This window comes from Haliaeetus leucocephalus, unplaced genomic scaffold (genome assembly GCF_000737465.1).
Source record: "Haliaeetus leucocephalus isolate CR32 unplaced genomic scaffold, Haliaeetus_leucocephalus-4.0 Scaffold190, whole genome shotgun sequence".
NCBI classification, from domain to species: domain Eukaryota; kingdom Metazoa; phylum Chordata; class Aves; order Accipitriformes; family Accipitridae; genus Haliaeetus; species Haliaeetus leucocephalus.
In genome coordinates, this window is record NW_010972626.1 from 798,630 (window position 1) to 813,190 (window position 14,561).

Consider the following 14,561-nt stretch of genomic DNA (forward strand, 5'->3'; position numbering starts at 1 on the left):
AAATGAAGAGCGTCTCACTTTCTCCCTCCCTATTTTCCTACATATTTTCCCACAGGAGAGAGGTTTTGGAGAGGATTTGGATAGGCTGGGGAGGGGCGGCATCTCTGGTCCCCATTTCGGCGTGCCGTCAGGTGGCTGGCCCGGCACGGAGAGCCACAAAGGGTCCTGGAAACGAAAGCAGCAGGCGGCTGTGCCGAGCTCCGTCTTCTCAAGTCATCCCTCCTCCAAGCCAACGCAGACACTGAAAAAGGCTTTTCCCCCTTTCCAGGTCAGACGGCGTTTCGAAGGATCGCAGCCACGCCGTCCCGCAGTGTCCTGGGGAAGGGGAGGAGGCCGGTGGGCGCGCAGGGGGGGCTCTGGAAGCTGTCCCCGCTGCCCAGCAAGCTCTCCGAGAGCCCCCTCCGCGCGGCACCCCGGTCCCCACGGCCGTCCGTCTGTCTGGCGAGCAGAGCGCGGCTGTGCAGCGGCAGGGCCAGCCCCGCCTGGGAGCACAACAGCCCGAGCGTGAACCATCGTCACCCATTTCAACCCAAATTTGCGAGCAAGAAATCCCGTTTTAATACACATCTGCTCAGGGGAGAATTTCTCTTTATGTAAAACATGCATCTAGGTTAAGCAGTTCTGTAACGCCTGCTTACCTTATCGCGTAGCTGTTTATTTAAAACATCGTTAGTGATGTTTAATTCGCCCTCCAACTGTCCTATTAAAGGGCTTCCCTCTTCCAAGCGCCTGGTCCCAAAGTGCGCGCGCGGGTGTCCCCCCCCGAGTCCTGGGGGACGCTGGGCGAGCCTGGGGACCCGGTGCCCTCCCGCCTCTGCCGCGGGGTCCGGAGGCGGCTGTTGCGGCGGTGGGGACCTCGAGGGGATGTGCCAGACCCTCCTCCCGGGACGAAGGCTGAGCCGTTTCTCGGCCGCTCGCCCGAGGGATGCGCAGCCAGGGAGCCAGGGAGATTTCTCCAGGGAAGACCCCGGGCTCCTTCTTGCGGAGCGGTTGCTCCCCACCCCGGCCCCCGAAATGACCCCGTCCCCTCCCCAGGGACCGCGGCCGCCACGCAGAGGAACCCAGTCACCACCCGGCTGCGCGGTTCTCATATCAGTTTTAATAGCAACATCAGAGTACTAAATATACACAGGGAAATCGGTATAGGGTGGCATTTACAGTGCTTCCAAATACACAGCTTCGAAGTACAGAGACAAATTAAAAACCACTCGGGAAGAAAACAGTTCTTGCCTGCGCGGGCCCCCCCCCCGGGGCAGCCAGCTCCCCACCGCCATCGCCCCGGCTCGCACCGGGGCAACCGCGATGCAGAAAGGCGACGGCCGCTTCTGCCGGCGACGGCCTCAAGCGCATCGCCCACGTACGGGCGGGATGTCTCGCGGTGCAGGATTTTCCCAGGAAAAGAAAGAAGTACTCAGTGATGTCAAACCAGTTACAAAGTAAAAGCTGTCTCATGTTAGAAAACCGGTTTTGGCAAAATAAAAATAAAGTGTAAACTTCACTGTACATGTCCTATCAAACAAAAAAATAAACCCCTCGGAACCTAAAATAGAAGAATCTGGGTCAGAAATCTGTGCCCTTAGTGTACATTTTTGTGCAACATAGACTTTTTCTCAAAGGAAATATTATCTCCACTCGCGACACTATTAAAAATGTACCTACAAACGCTGAGAATAATTCTTAAAAATGCGTGAGAAGCGTTACATGAGATCTGGAGACCAAACCCACGGACTTCTGAAATGGTGAGGGATTTCTTGCTGGTTTTGAAAAAATCGCTTACAGATTTTATACCTGGTTGAACCAAAATTCCAACCACATTCATCCTGAAATGGGTGGGCTGAGATAGTATATATATATTTTTGTTCTATTTTATTTTTATTTTTTTTTTTACAAAATATATAATATGTGTAGAATATCTACTATTTAACTACCATTTGAGCTGAACTACCTTCCTTCACAACAAGCTGCCAATGGAGAAGAGGTAACCTGAAATCCGCCCCCACGTGCTCTCCCCGCGCCGGTTCTGCCGTCGCTGCTCCGACCTCCCGGCCAGCGAAGGGCGCGGAGGCTGGAGAGCGCGGCGGAGCGCGCTTCCCGCACGGCCCCTCCGCCACCGCCGCGGCAGGCTGCCCTTTATCTCTAGCTGGGAAGACAGAGTGAAGGTAAACGATCGGATGCGGAGAGATGGGCAGCCGCCTGGGACCCGCTCTGCCCCGCGGATGCTACGGGACGACGCTGCCCTCGGGACACCCCGCTTTGCAAAAATCAGGGGCTTGGGTACCGAACCCTACCAATCTGCCCGCCGTATCCCGAGGCGCCGCGACACGGTAGCTGGGACCGGTAGCCCCAAACCAGCTCAGTTTGGCGCAGCGAAGAGCCCACCGGCGCCGGCCACAGCCCTCGCCCGAGCAGTCACGCCGACTCCGCGGCTCGGCAGGAGCAGAAAGTCCTGCAGCTCCTGCTCGGCGCCTGCAAGGGACTTTGACGGAGGAAAGGTCCCGCACAGCCCCGGGAGGTCTGGGCTTGCTGCGGAGCCCGAGGGAGAGCCAGCCTCTCCTCTGCCGGGGGGAGCAAAGCAGCCGCCGTCCCGGCACAGGAGCAGCCGGCTTTGCCGGCTCCCTGCAGAGGCTGGCGGTGAGAAGGGCTCGCCCCAAGCCGTTTTCTCTCTAAGACAGAGCCACAACCAACACGCAGACACACCACCACACATCTGGGGGATGTGGCAGCCTTTCGGCAGCCGTGATGCATTTCTTACTAACTACCAAGGGGCTAAGAAATCCATAAAATGAACCGAAAAGCAACAAGAAGCAGCTAGCTGGAAGTTTACGGCAAAGCAAGGAGCAAACCTTTTTTTTTTCAAGCCGCCAGATCCACAATGAAACGAAACACCGTAAAAAGCTCTGGTTTTCCAAAGAAAGGGCACACCGGCAACATAGTTTTCCTAGGCAGTGGCGGACGTCCGATGCCGCGTCCGGGCTGCACCCCTGGATTTACTGTCCATCCATCGAGTCCCACCACACGCGTGCCCACGGCTCCCCAGCATGGCACTGCAGCGAGGTGACCTCCCCGGGCACAACGGGGACGTTCACAAGGGACGTTCACCGCCTCGCTGCTCGCAAGCCGTGGCTCAATCCATTGCAACGCAAACGATGCCGTCCAGCACACAGGGCTGTGTTTCACGGTGGAATTTCATGGTTTCCTGCTACCTGTGCAACGCTATCGGGCTGGAAAACGGGCTCAGCTTCTGAATGAGAACAGAAAAACCCCTAATTCTCCAAACGCGTGCAAGTCCCTTCTGTCCTTGCACAGGAGCAAGACCCCGCTGCTCGGGCGAGCGGCTCCAGCCGATTCAAAGTACCTGGTGGCACGAGCATTAGCAAAACTGACCCCGTTATTGCTGAATAAGCTTTGGGCTGGCTCAAGCCGATGAACCCCGGCACAATTCCCGCCAGCTGAGGACAAAGCTTTGTGTCCAGCAAAGGGCAGCGATGGAAGGAGCCCATCTAGAGCCATCGCCTGTGGCTGCGGCAGCCAAAAGACCTTGGGGCCAGACAATGTGGCCGAAACATGTCACAGGTCACGAAGGAACGTGCCTGCGAACACCCCGCTTGCCTGCTTTTTCCCCGGTGTGAAGGATCTGCTCGACCGGTCTATTCCATGAAAATGTGACTTTCTGTTTTCACTTCTTTCTTTTTTTTTGGCTTTCATCAATAGTAGGGAATGAAATAACCACAGTTCATTTCTCTTGACTACGAAAGACATTGGGATGCTAGGATCCTGCCTCGTAAATCACCGCATTTGCAGCTCCGGCCCTTCCCTTCTTCCTCCCCTCCTTTCCTTTCTCCTGGCAGTTGTCCCTTGTTGGTGTGCTTGGCATGCATAGGGATGGGAGGGTTTCTCTGATAAAGTGCAAGTGCTGTTGGTCCTTATAAATAAGGGAAGATTGTGCATCTACTTTTGTTCCCTGGTTCACCGCTCATCTCTTGGTGACCAGGACGTGTCCTTCTGCAGACTATGTGGAAAGCTCATGCAAGTCCTGCCGTCAGAAACCTGCTCCCGTCGCCTGGGGTCAAAGTTACCTGCCTTCGTTCTCTCTCCCTGACACACACACAGACACACACAGACACACTTCCCCCTCCTTGCCCCCAGCTCCGCAGGGAATTTCCCGGGAGCCGGGCTCGGGGCAGGGCACCTCTCCATCACCGGCACCGGCGCTGCCCGCGCCGCCCTGCCAAGCCCCCAGCTCCGCCTGACGACTCCCCTTCAGGCAGCAGGTTCCATACACACAGAAATACAGAACGATGCTTCAAACGCTCAGGAACGAGGGAGTTGAGATATATTTTATGATGTCAAATTGCTGTCGAGATTACACTGGAATACCCGCAAGAACTACTGGGTGCAGCCAGCACATACAAATAAATAGGAAGATCAATGGGTGAAGCACAACAGACGCGGCTCCCGAGCTGGAGCGGATGAATGCCAGCAAAGTCAAACAAAGAAGGAGAATTCAAAAACCGTGCCAGCAAGGGTAACTTGCGGGGGCTGCACCGTTTACATCAGTGAAACACAAAAGCCCCGGTATACCGAGATGACGGATCACCCTGGAGTAGTGGCTTGGAACCCGCGCTCCCCGCGCGGGTTTTGGCTGACCCCCGCTGCCACGAAGCCTCCCTCCAGTGCAGCCCTGGGGGTGAGCAGCACCCGGGGTGCTCCCCTGTGCAGCCGGTAATCCAAGCGAGGCAACGCTCTGCGCTTTTAATCGCACCCCGCCGCATGCCCAAGCCCCCCCCGGCGTGCATGTGAGACTGTCGGCGACGCGGACAGGACCCCACGCAGCACCGACGTGCCTCCCTGTTTCGGGGCAGACCCCCTGGGACACCCTGAGGGCAAACGCTCCCCGCGTTTCTCAGGGAAGGCTAAAGCTTTTGGGGGGGTCGCTCCTCTAGCGAGACACCGTTGTCGTCCCGTCCCCCCCCGATCCTGGAGGCATCCCGGGGAGGCATCCCACCCAACGGCCCGGGGAGCCGGACAGGAGAGCCCCCCAGTAGACCTCCCCCTACCCCACGCCCAGCCCTATGATGGAAAGGTTTGCTCTCAGGGAACACAAAAAACAGAGCAGATCTCCGCTCCGCTGCAGAAGTCTAAGGGGACCCAGCCCTGTTAAATACCCCCCAACACCCAGCCCCAGGGACACGCATGTCTGCTGCCGCCCATGCCCGCCCAGCTCAGCGCTCGTGAGAAACCACCTCCGCAGAAGGAACGGGTTTGGTCAAGGACTAAAACCGGGCCAGGAGCAACAGGAACCCCCCCTCCTCCTCTCCGGCTGCCGGTCGGCAGCGACCCCGGCGCAGAACTCGCCCGAGGCGATGCTCGAGGCTCGTCGGAGTCACGGGGAACGTTGCCAACGCAACATTTGGTTGCATTTGGTGCAAGTCCGCAGGTAATCGCCAGGTCCGGCAAGGAAGACTTCTTTCCGGGGCAGCTTCCAAAAATTCAGGAAAAATAATCCAGACTGTGCAACTCCATCAGAAAAGGACAGAAAAGGGTACGGAAACAAGAGACCACACATGTGGCTATGCACAACACCATAAGTTTCTGAGTTTGTTTTTGTTTTTAAACTGCACGTTTGTTATAATAAAGAAAGGGTGCTGAATAATTAGCGGATGAGTAGAAACGTGTATCTGGACAATTCTAAAAAATCGCTAGTGTTTACGAAGAGCAGTTTACAAAAAGAACTGGAGGACTTTGGTCTGAACTCTGCTGTCGTTCCCACCCACGTAATGTGGAAGCAACCCAACCGAGACCCGTCTCGGTGCCTGATGTGAAGCAGACCCTTGCATGAATCATACAGTGCAGTTACCCGGGAGCCCTCTGCAAGCTTTGCCTTGGCACGGTCTATGTGGGCAAGCCCAGGCTTGGAGCAGGGCATGTGTTAAGGAGCAGAAGCAAACCGTGGCGAGACACCGGGCAGGTCGGGAGACCCCAGCCCGCGGCCGCCATCCCCTCCTCCTGCCTGGCTCTCCCACCCGCGCCGGTTTGGAGAGGCACGGCATGGCCGGCAGCACCCGACTCCATGGAAAGACTTGGACGGGGGGGCTCACGGGTAGGCTGGCAAGCTCGGCAGCACCCACCGAAAACCATCCAGGAGCTGGATGGACGACAGGACGTGTTCCTAGAGCAACACACCAAACCAGAGCCAGTAGAACAGTACTTCCCTGGCAAACTGTTGGGCAAAAATTCCCTTTTTAACGCTATCAAATGATACCCGTGACTGTGGACGGCGGGCTGCATCTTCTCCTGCCGCCGCAGACCCAGCCAAGACCAGGAGAGCAAAGGAAGAGGCTCCCGGGAGCTCGCTGGCCTTGGGCTGGGTCAGGAGGCAACGGGCTCGCTCCTCTCTCGTTTCTCACAAAGGGCTGAGCAAGCTTTGGTGTCGTGGCCAACGTAGAAGCCATTTTCCAAAAAAACTCCCACATCCCGCTCCTGAAACTCGTCTCTGGTGCCAAGAGAGGCCCCTCCCTTGAAAGCCCACGCCTAAAACCCGTCCCCGGCCAGCCCCGAGGCGTCACACCGAATACAGCTCCGCGAAACAGAAGGGCAGACGCAGGCTTTCGGGCTTCTTCCTATCTCCCCTGATGATGTATCGGGCTGCAAAAGCCTGGAAATATCCTTTGCCACCGCCTCGAGATGCTTCAAGCTGCCAGGAGCCGGAGGACCTGCTCGCTCCCGCTCGCCCTGCCCCTGGGAACGCAATGGTGCGGGAGCACCGCCTGGGACACGGGGTCCGTGGGGAGCGGGAGCGGGATCCGCCGCGTGCAGGCGGCATCCCGCATCAGGGAAAGGGGGCTCGCAACGGCCAAGCGGCCGGGCGAGAGGGGAGCTCCTCTGCTGCCCGCTCCTCTCGCCGAGGCGTCACGCTTCCTCCGGCCTCCGACAGCAGGAATGCACTTTGTGAATTTGGCCCAGAGGCTTCCTTCTAGCCAGAACCCCAGCCCGTTTCCATTCTCCTCGCGTTCCAAACCAGCCTCCAGAGCGCTCCGCCATCCCTTCCGGAGCCGGAGGAACCACAGGGCAAGCGCAGCCGCTGCTCCGGCTGGTTTTTGGGAAGCCTCTCCCCAGCTCCCTGCCGGCAGCCTGCTGTGCCGGCAGCGCGGCCCCGGCCGTCCCCCGCCGCTCGCCGCTGCGGTCACTTCGCCACCACTGGAAAAGCATTTCCAAAAAGAACCAAAACTATATATATCTCTCTCTATATATGTATACATACATATATATGTTTATACATACACACACATACGTATATATATGTATATATGTCTACCTATATATACACATATAGGTTCGAAAGGCAAGCTGCCAAAGTAGAAAACATCGGTTCACCTAGTTTGTATTATGCGTGTTAAAGAAATGAGACTTTTAGCCCATGACATCTTCTTTAAAAATGAGTATTTAAGATCTCCAAAAATTGCTACAGTACAAAAAGTGTTTGTGTGTGTATATATATATTTTCTCTCTACATATATCGTATGTATGTATGCGTATGGACCGGAATGAATGACCCCACCAGAAGAGACGCCCCACTCGTCCTCCACAACGTTTCTAGGCGTTATCGACTGAGCTTCAGCTTCTCGCGAAGTCTTTGCATCGGTACGTGGCACATAATGGTATTATTGGCACAGGTTCAGAGTCACAGTCCGCGTCCAGGCTCCAGGCGCCCAGTCCTTCCCTCTCAGTCCCTCGCCGGTTCCTCTTCCTCCACAGGATTCTTTGCTCGCACTTTTGTCTTTCTCCTCTCCAAAAAAAGCGCTCTTTGAAAAACGCAGTTACCTATAGGCGTGTTCATTTTTATAAAAATATATTTGGCCCATAGAACGCTGCTCTTTGAGTCTCCTACTGGTAAACGGAAATGGTAGGTACAGGTAACCCATTATTTTTTTATATTTTTTACAGGTTCACCAATGGAATCCTGTTAAGGACAAGAAGAAAAACAAAGGTTAAATCACGACAGGGCAACGCACCATGACTCGCGTCGCTTCTCCGATGCCCCCCAGGAGCCCGGAGGCTTCCCCCTCCTCCCAGCAGCGGCACCGCGGGGCTCAGGGGAGCAAACGTCGATGGCAGTGGGCGAGCATCCCGGGGGAGCGGGGGACGGAGGAAGCGGGGTGTCAGTCACCTCCCCCTGCCGAGTTGCCAGTCTGCATTCGGGACTGGGACCACTACTTCTGCCTCCCCGGAGAAGGCCCGGCCTTGCCCAGCTCGCTCTCCGCCACGTTTGGCGGGGCGGCCTTCCGAAGGGGGATGCGCGCGCTGGGACAGGGACGCTTTTGGCGAGCGGTGGGAGCGACTAAGAGCCTTCCGCGTGCCCTACTGCGCGCTTCTATCTCCTCGGGGCCTTTTCCAAAGCGTGATTTATTCCTCAGCATCCTTGCGTTCTGGAGCTTTTCATGCTCGGGCTAGGAGCAGCGAGTGCTCTGGCAGATGAGAAGATGATGATGAGTACTAACAAGATTTTCTAAAGTTAAATGCCCTAAAGAAATCAATAGAGAATTGGTTAAGCATCAAACCCAGAGATCCTATTGAAGTTCCTCTTACGCTATTTACTTGCCGTCTTCCGAAAGACCTCTCCCTACATAATCTTTCAACCTCTGTGTGAAGACAATTACTCCCCATCATTAGTGTGCGGCCCCTTGCTTCACCTGTATGCGACTGGCTTTATGTATAGTGATACGTGCTGTGCCTGAGACCGAGCTACCCGCGTGCGGGCTTTATATGCAGCAGACATATAGTCAGCATATGCAGAAGAGCTGCCCGGAGTGCGCTCATGACATATATGCCCTCATCTACGCGACGGCCTCTGACTAGCTGGTCATTAGCATTTAGAAATGCAATACGCTTTCTGTTCGAGGGTTCTTTTTTCAACATTATTTTGAAGCAAGATGCCCAATATATACCATCTCCAAGAACAACGCCGAAGTCTTAATTAGCGAGACAGATTTTACAGAGTCCTTAATCTCCTGCATGGGGGCTGTGTTGGGACTGCTGTTATTCCTCCGAAGGCAAGCCGGGCTTTTTTATGATGACTCATTATCTGTTAATGTTAATACAAACCATTTGCTGTTGTTAGGCAGAACGGGGCCATCACAGCAGCTGCTCGCCGTGTTCAAAGCACGGAATTACCATACAATACCATCAATTTTAACTACCTTGTGCAAAAGCTAGGGTCAGATCAACGTTACCGTACCACTACGATTTTCAGGTCTCAAATCGCCACTTCCCTAACAGCGATGCCGAACATTTGCATAGTTCTGGATGAATACTATTTAATGCGTGCATTGCAGGATGTAAAATTTATATTGTATTCCAAATAGCCTCTTTGTGCAAAGTAGGTCAGTGCTTGATCAACCTTACCGATTTTTGTATAATCTCATTCCATGGGGTTTTTCAGTCAAAGAGAGCGGGATTAAGGACAAGAATAATGCGAAATCTCAAACTTCATTTCAGAAAGCCCCAAAGCCAGTACGAAATCAAACCAAAACAGCCACAGTTTGCTGCGGTGCCCGGCCAAAAGCCACGCGAGTCTTCAGCAAATTTCACCTTGCGGTTTGCAAAACCAGCAGCCGCTCCTGCCTCCGCCTTGGCACTGCGTCTCCTCTGTCATCTGCCGTGATCGGGGCACAGATAGTTTCGCTTCTTGCACCCCCCCTGCAGATAGTTCCTCAGTGAGTTGCCTGGCACGAATGCTTTGATTGAGCGCTTTACTCTCCACCTAAGCCAGCCTTGGGCGGAGGGGCCAGGTCCTCCTAGGTGCGACATCCATCTACGAGGCAGCGTTCCCGCGGGACCTGACTGCCGGCAGAGGCAATCTGCTGGAAAGCTCCAACAGCTGCTCACCGCCGGCGACGTCGCCCGCTCCTGGGAGCGCCAGCGCCCCGGCAGCGACCGTGCCGGTGGCACGGGAACCCGCCCCATCGCTCCCGTTGGCACGGGATGAACGTGACCCCGGGAAATAGCTTCCAACATCTGCTCGCCGTGTAACTCGATGAGTTTCACCGGGTTTCCTGACACCACCTCGGCGCTGCCTGCAGCTCTCCAGGCTGGAGACCGTTCCGCCGCGCCGTCCCTTACATCTGCTCCCTGCAGCCACTCAGCCCAGCCTTTCGTTGCCATCAGCATCGTCAAATGCCACGCTGCCATTTAGGCAGCACGACGTTCGGTACTCGCACAGTGCTGATGGACTGTAATATGTAAAGTCCCCATTAAACTCCAACCAGCCTCCCGGTGCTCATCTAGTCAGAATGTCCGCACCCCCTCTCTGCCCTGCCATCCCTGTCCCCGGTCACATCGTCCGTCTTCTGTCTCCAGCTCTGACTCTACACGTTCCGTAGTACTGATTTCCTTGTTAGACAGCTATGAGCTGTGAAGTGCCATCAATTAAAACTTGTAAAGTGCTTTGAGCCTTTCCAAGGAGAGAGGTCTCTGGTGCAGCGTTTGACCCTCTGGGTGTGTGGCTGTGTGGCTGCAGAGCGGGGAGAGCCCCTCCTGCCCCGCTCGCCTCGACTGGGGGTTGCTCCTCTCATGCCCTCCTCCATCCTCCGCTCATGCTGAAAGGGGCTGGGAAGAGAAAGCTGCACGTAACCCCTCCAGCCAAGAAGCTCCACGTGCTCTAGAGCATCCCTCCACCTCTGCCGAGATGCAGCGCATCAACATCGGCTCAGGTCACCTTCAGGCGATGTTGCTGCTACCGTAAAAGCCAGCCAGGAGAACAGCCATCCCTCCAGAAGAGGTGCAGCCCAAAGCAGCTGCGTCTTCTTTTCCACCAGCCTCTCCTCTAGAAACAAGAGCTGGAAAGGCTTCCTCAGTCCCACCACTCCTCCTGCGCTCAGCAGCATCTGTCCAGTGACAGTACAAGGCAACCGCGACGACAGGGGACAGACTACCAGGGAGCTTATCTCAACGCCATCTGCTCTTGGAAGCTTTTACCTTACACAGGGACAGGTGAAACTTGAAATACTCATTTTGTCTGTGGGATGTCCCAGCTGGCACACGTTGATGCAAAATGCTGTTTGCATGGGGTTGCAAAGCATCTTTCGACCGCAGGCTTCTGGGAAGCCACGGGGAGCCGTGCCTACCGCCATGGGCTGCGGGGCAAACACTGGGCTGCCGGAACAGCCGTGCAGCACCGCCACGCAGAGCAAAGCCCACTCGGAAAACATACACACCGCGACCCTGGCAGGTCCTCGCTCTAACAACCGTGCCCCGGCAGAAGATGTAGGCAACCATGCACGGGAAGTAGCATGGTGCGGAAAAAATATTAAGCGACCTTGTTGAACTTCTAAAGGATTTGGGCTGACCCCATTTTGGGACGAGGGCAATTTCTCCTGTTATCTGTGCCACGGTGACATTCTCGAGGTTACTCCCCACAGACGGTAGGGTTCTATGGCAGTCACCTGGTTTTTACCATGACATACCACTCAGGCGTGTGTGCCAGAAATACCCCAGTGCAAATATACACACGCACATGTACACATGCAGAGAACAGGTTTTGGATTCATCTCACTTTGTTAACATTAATGAAACCAAACATCAGCTTCCAGAACTGTATAAATAATTGAAAGACTGTTACGGAGCTTATGCTCAAGGTATGACTCGGATAGATTTTTCCAGAGCGTGTCAATACGCCTTTTATAGATTCCATGAAAACAGGTCAATGAGAATTTCAAGGATTTAATAAGGCATAATGAACCAGCTTTGAACTATTTAAAGAAATGTATGGAGATGACCAGGGCGCGGTCTTTGGCACAGAGTTTCACAGGACCTTGGGCAGGAGCGGTGGGAATTGCACCGCCTTCCCATAGCAGGCAACAGCCCGGAGCTGCTCATTCTCCTTCCCTCTACGCTTCTGGCACAAGAGCTCCTGATGGCATCCAACTATGACTGGCTTGGGTTTTGCATTGTTTTGGGTTTTTTTTAATAATTTTAAGCCAACGGACAGACATCACAAACTACAAAGCTCACGGTGGAAGAGGTAGAGCGGGCTATTGCTGTTTGCTTTCAGCAGCTAGCGTCCGCGCGTGCTGTTGAGGAAGACCCTGCAGAACCTCCCTGTTCATCCTCCCGCTGCCCTTGCTCACTAACGCCAGCTCTCTGGCCAGGTACTTTGGCTCTTTGACCCCCTGAGACAGCAGCCGCAACAAAAGTCAGAGTAATAATGGGAGAACACTAATAGATGGGGAGTGAGAGCCTTTTAAATTCCCTAGCAAAGCCCCTCCAGCCAGGAGAGGCTCTCGGGGGGCAGAGCCGCCCCGGCTGAGCAGCGGGGTCACACCAGCGAGACCCTGCGGGCAAAGACACCGGTGGGCAGACGGCCGAACCCTCACTTTCTGCTTTCTGCCCTCCGCCAGGCAGGCAGGCAGGCACACACCTCACCTGGCCTGCCCAGACACAGCCAGCCCCGGGCACAGCTGAGACCATTAACTTTTTATTCCCTTCCATTCTAATCTAATTATATTTCTGTGTTCAATAGCTGAGCATAATGTTAAACAGGCCATTCCGAGCAAGCTGCAGTCAGGGAAGGCTGGAAATTTCATTTACACTGAATATATGATTCATTACAGCAGGGACTTGGGACAGACCAATTAATTCACCTGAGTGCGCGGCTCGAACGGGCACCGCTGCCCCACGGTGAGCTGGCACGCAGTGAACCCTAATTGCTTTTCCTGCCACCGCTATCGGCCATGCCACCTTCAAAAGCAATACAAGGAGGCGAAAACGGCTCAAGCCAACTCAAAAAAAAAAAATCCCCAAACAACGTACTGTTGAAACCAGTACAACGTTGTTGTACTCCTTTGGTTGCAGCAGTACCCGAGGCGTGAACCTGGCTGCTGGGGACTGCGCACACAGGCTTGCAGGCTCGGCTTCCCACAGAGCAAGAAGGGGCATGGGAGCAGGAGGAGGAGGAGGAGGAGGAGGAGGAGGAGGAGGAAGAGGAGGACCCCGGCACCCTCGCAGCGGGAGCATGGAAATGTTTAGGACAGGAAACATCATCAAATGAGCTTTTGGGTACCAATGGAGAGTGCATGTCGGATGCGTGACTCTTGAATGAGACAGACCGTTCCTCATGCAACAAGAGGTTAATTACAGATCAGGCCATTTCACAGCCCGGCAATTACGATCGCTTGTCGAGGTTTTAGAGGTGGGCTGGAACCTCAGGATCAGGCTGAAGCTCAAGGCTGCCCCAAGGACCCTTCCCTCGCAAGTCCACATCCATCCCAGTCCCTGCCTTTAGCTCAGGCCTGTCTGTAATTCACCTCTGTGGAAAAGCCATTTTGGCACCCAACGTCCCATCCACAGCGGGAGACGTCTCCAGCCATCCCGGCTGGGTGAGCCGCCCTGCTCGGGTCCGACGTCCCAAAAGAAGGGCGAGCGGAGGATGGCAGGGAAGAGAGCGGCTGCTCGCAGGCAGGGGACGATGGGCACGGGGGGGACACACACGTGATGGACGCGGGGGGGAGCGCGGTACGTACCAGGAAACAGCCCGATGGCGTCTGCCCTGCCCCCAGAAGTCAAACAGGCTTCGGCCAGTCAGCAGGAGATTTCAAACCATTTCTCAGACACAAAGGCCACGGGAATAAGATGCCGGTCAGAAGAAGAGGGTCTGCAGCGAGCAGAAAAAGGGGCTTGCACGTGCCGGTATGTAACACACAAGGAGCAAGCCGAGATGGCCTGCTGCAAAAATCAGCTTTTTTTGGGGGGGGGAAAAAAAAAAGAAATCTCTGAAGTAATGCTTTGAATGGGCTTATTGGCCTCGGAAACCAGGGTGGTGCAAAGCAGAGAGAGAAGAAGAGAAGGACGGACTGTAATATCAAACGTTTTGGCCCCTGTGCACGAGCACCTTTTGACGCAGCCAATTGCTGCAGGGATAGCTGACCCCAAATGGCAGCAGAGCATCTCCTATCTGCCACCTCCCCGTCTCCCGGGTCCCGCACGGGTCTGCCGTGCTCATCGCCTGCACGGGGTCCGCCAGGCTGCCTGGAAATGCACCGAGGCCAACAGGATCCCAGAAAGCATCACTTGACGGCAGAAAAGCGACAACCCCCTTCCAGCCAGAACAAGGGCACCCCTGGACCACTTGGGCTGGGGTTTGCATCAAAATCAATGCACGCGTACGTTCAACGAAATGGTTTGAAAATCCCTGCCAGTTCTCTGCCTTCCAAGATCTGAGGAAACCCTGAAAAACGTGAACTAGCAAAACCCCATGCGCACACAGAAGATGATGGTTAAGAAGATGCCTATCAAGCTGTTGGCTTCCAGGCTTTTCTGTCCTTCATGCAGGTAGACGTCAGCTGTGGGTGGCACGCACACCACGGTCCAGCCAGGCTGCGTGGAGCACCAGTGGCTCGTTTTCTTCCTCAAAACTCCCCTCCTGATTTTCCCTCTAGCTTTGGTGGGGGGCAAGCGTTTACGGCGTGGTGAAACTGCACCAGCACCCGGTGAAAGGGCTCTGGGAACCAGCCCGGGGCGCGGGGAGAGGTCGCTCCTGACCACCTCCCACCCACGCAGGCAAGGGG

The 14,561-nt window shown here is 55.2% G+C and overlaps 1 protein-coding gene across 1 annotated transcript in view; it reads right to left on the reverse strand.

Moving 5' to 3' along the window:
* Positions 1 to 7,423: 7,423 nt before the first annotated feature.
* The window catches only part of AJAP1 (adherens junctions associated protein 1), a 37,376-nt gene continuing 30,238 nt past the window's right edge, over positions 7,424 to 14,561 (reverse strand). Inside the window, exons 11-12 of the mRNA XM_010565389.1 lie at positions 13,518 to 13,648; positions 7,424 to 7,960 (exon numbers count right to left, since the gene is read on the reverse strand). Coding sequence (XP_010563691.1) covers positions 13,576 to 13,648 — 73 coding nt within the window. The 3' untranslated portion in view covers positions 7,424 to 7,960; positions 13,518 to 13,575. The remainder of the gene's footprint in view (positions 7,961 to 13,517; positions 13,649 to 14,561) is intronic.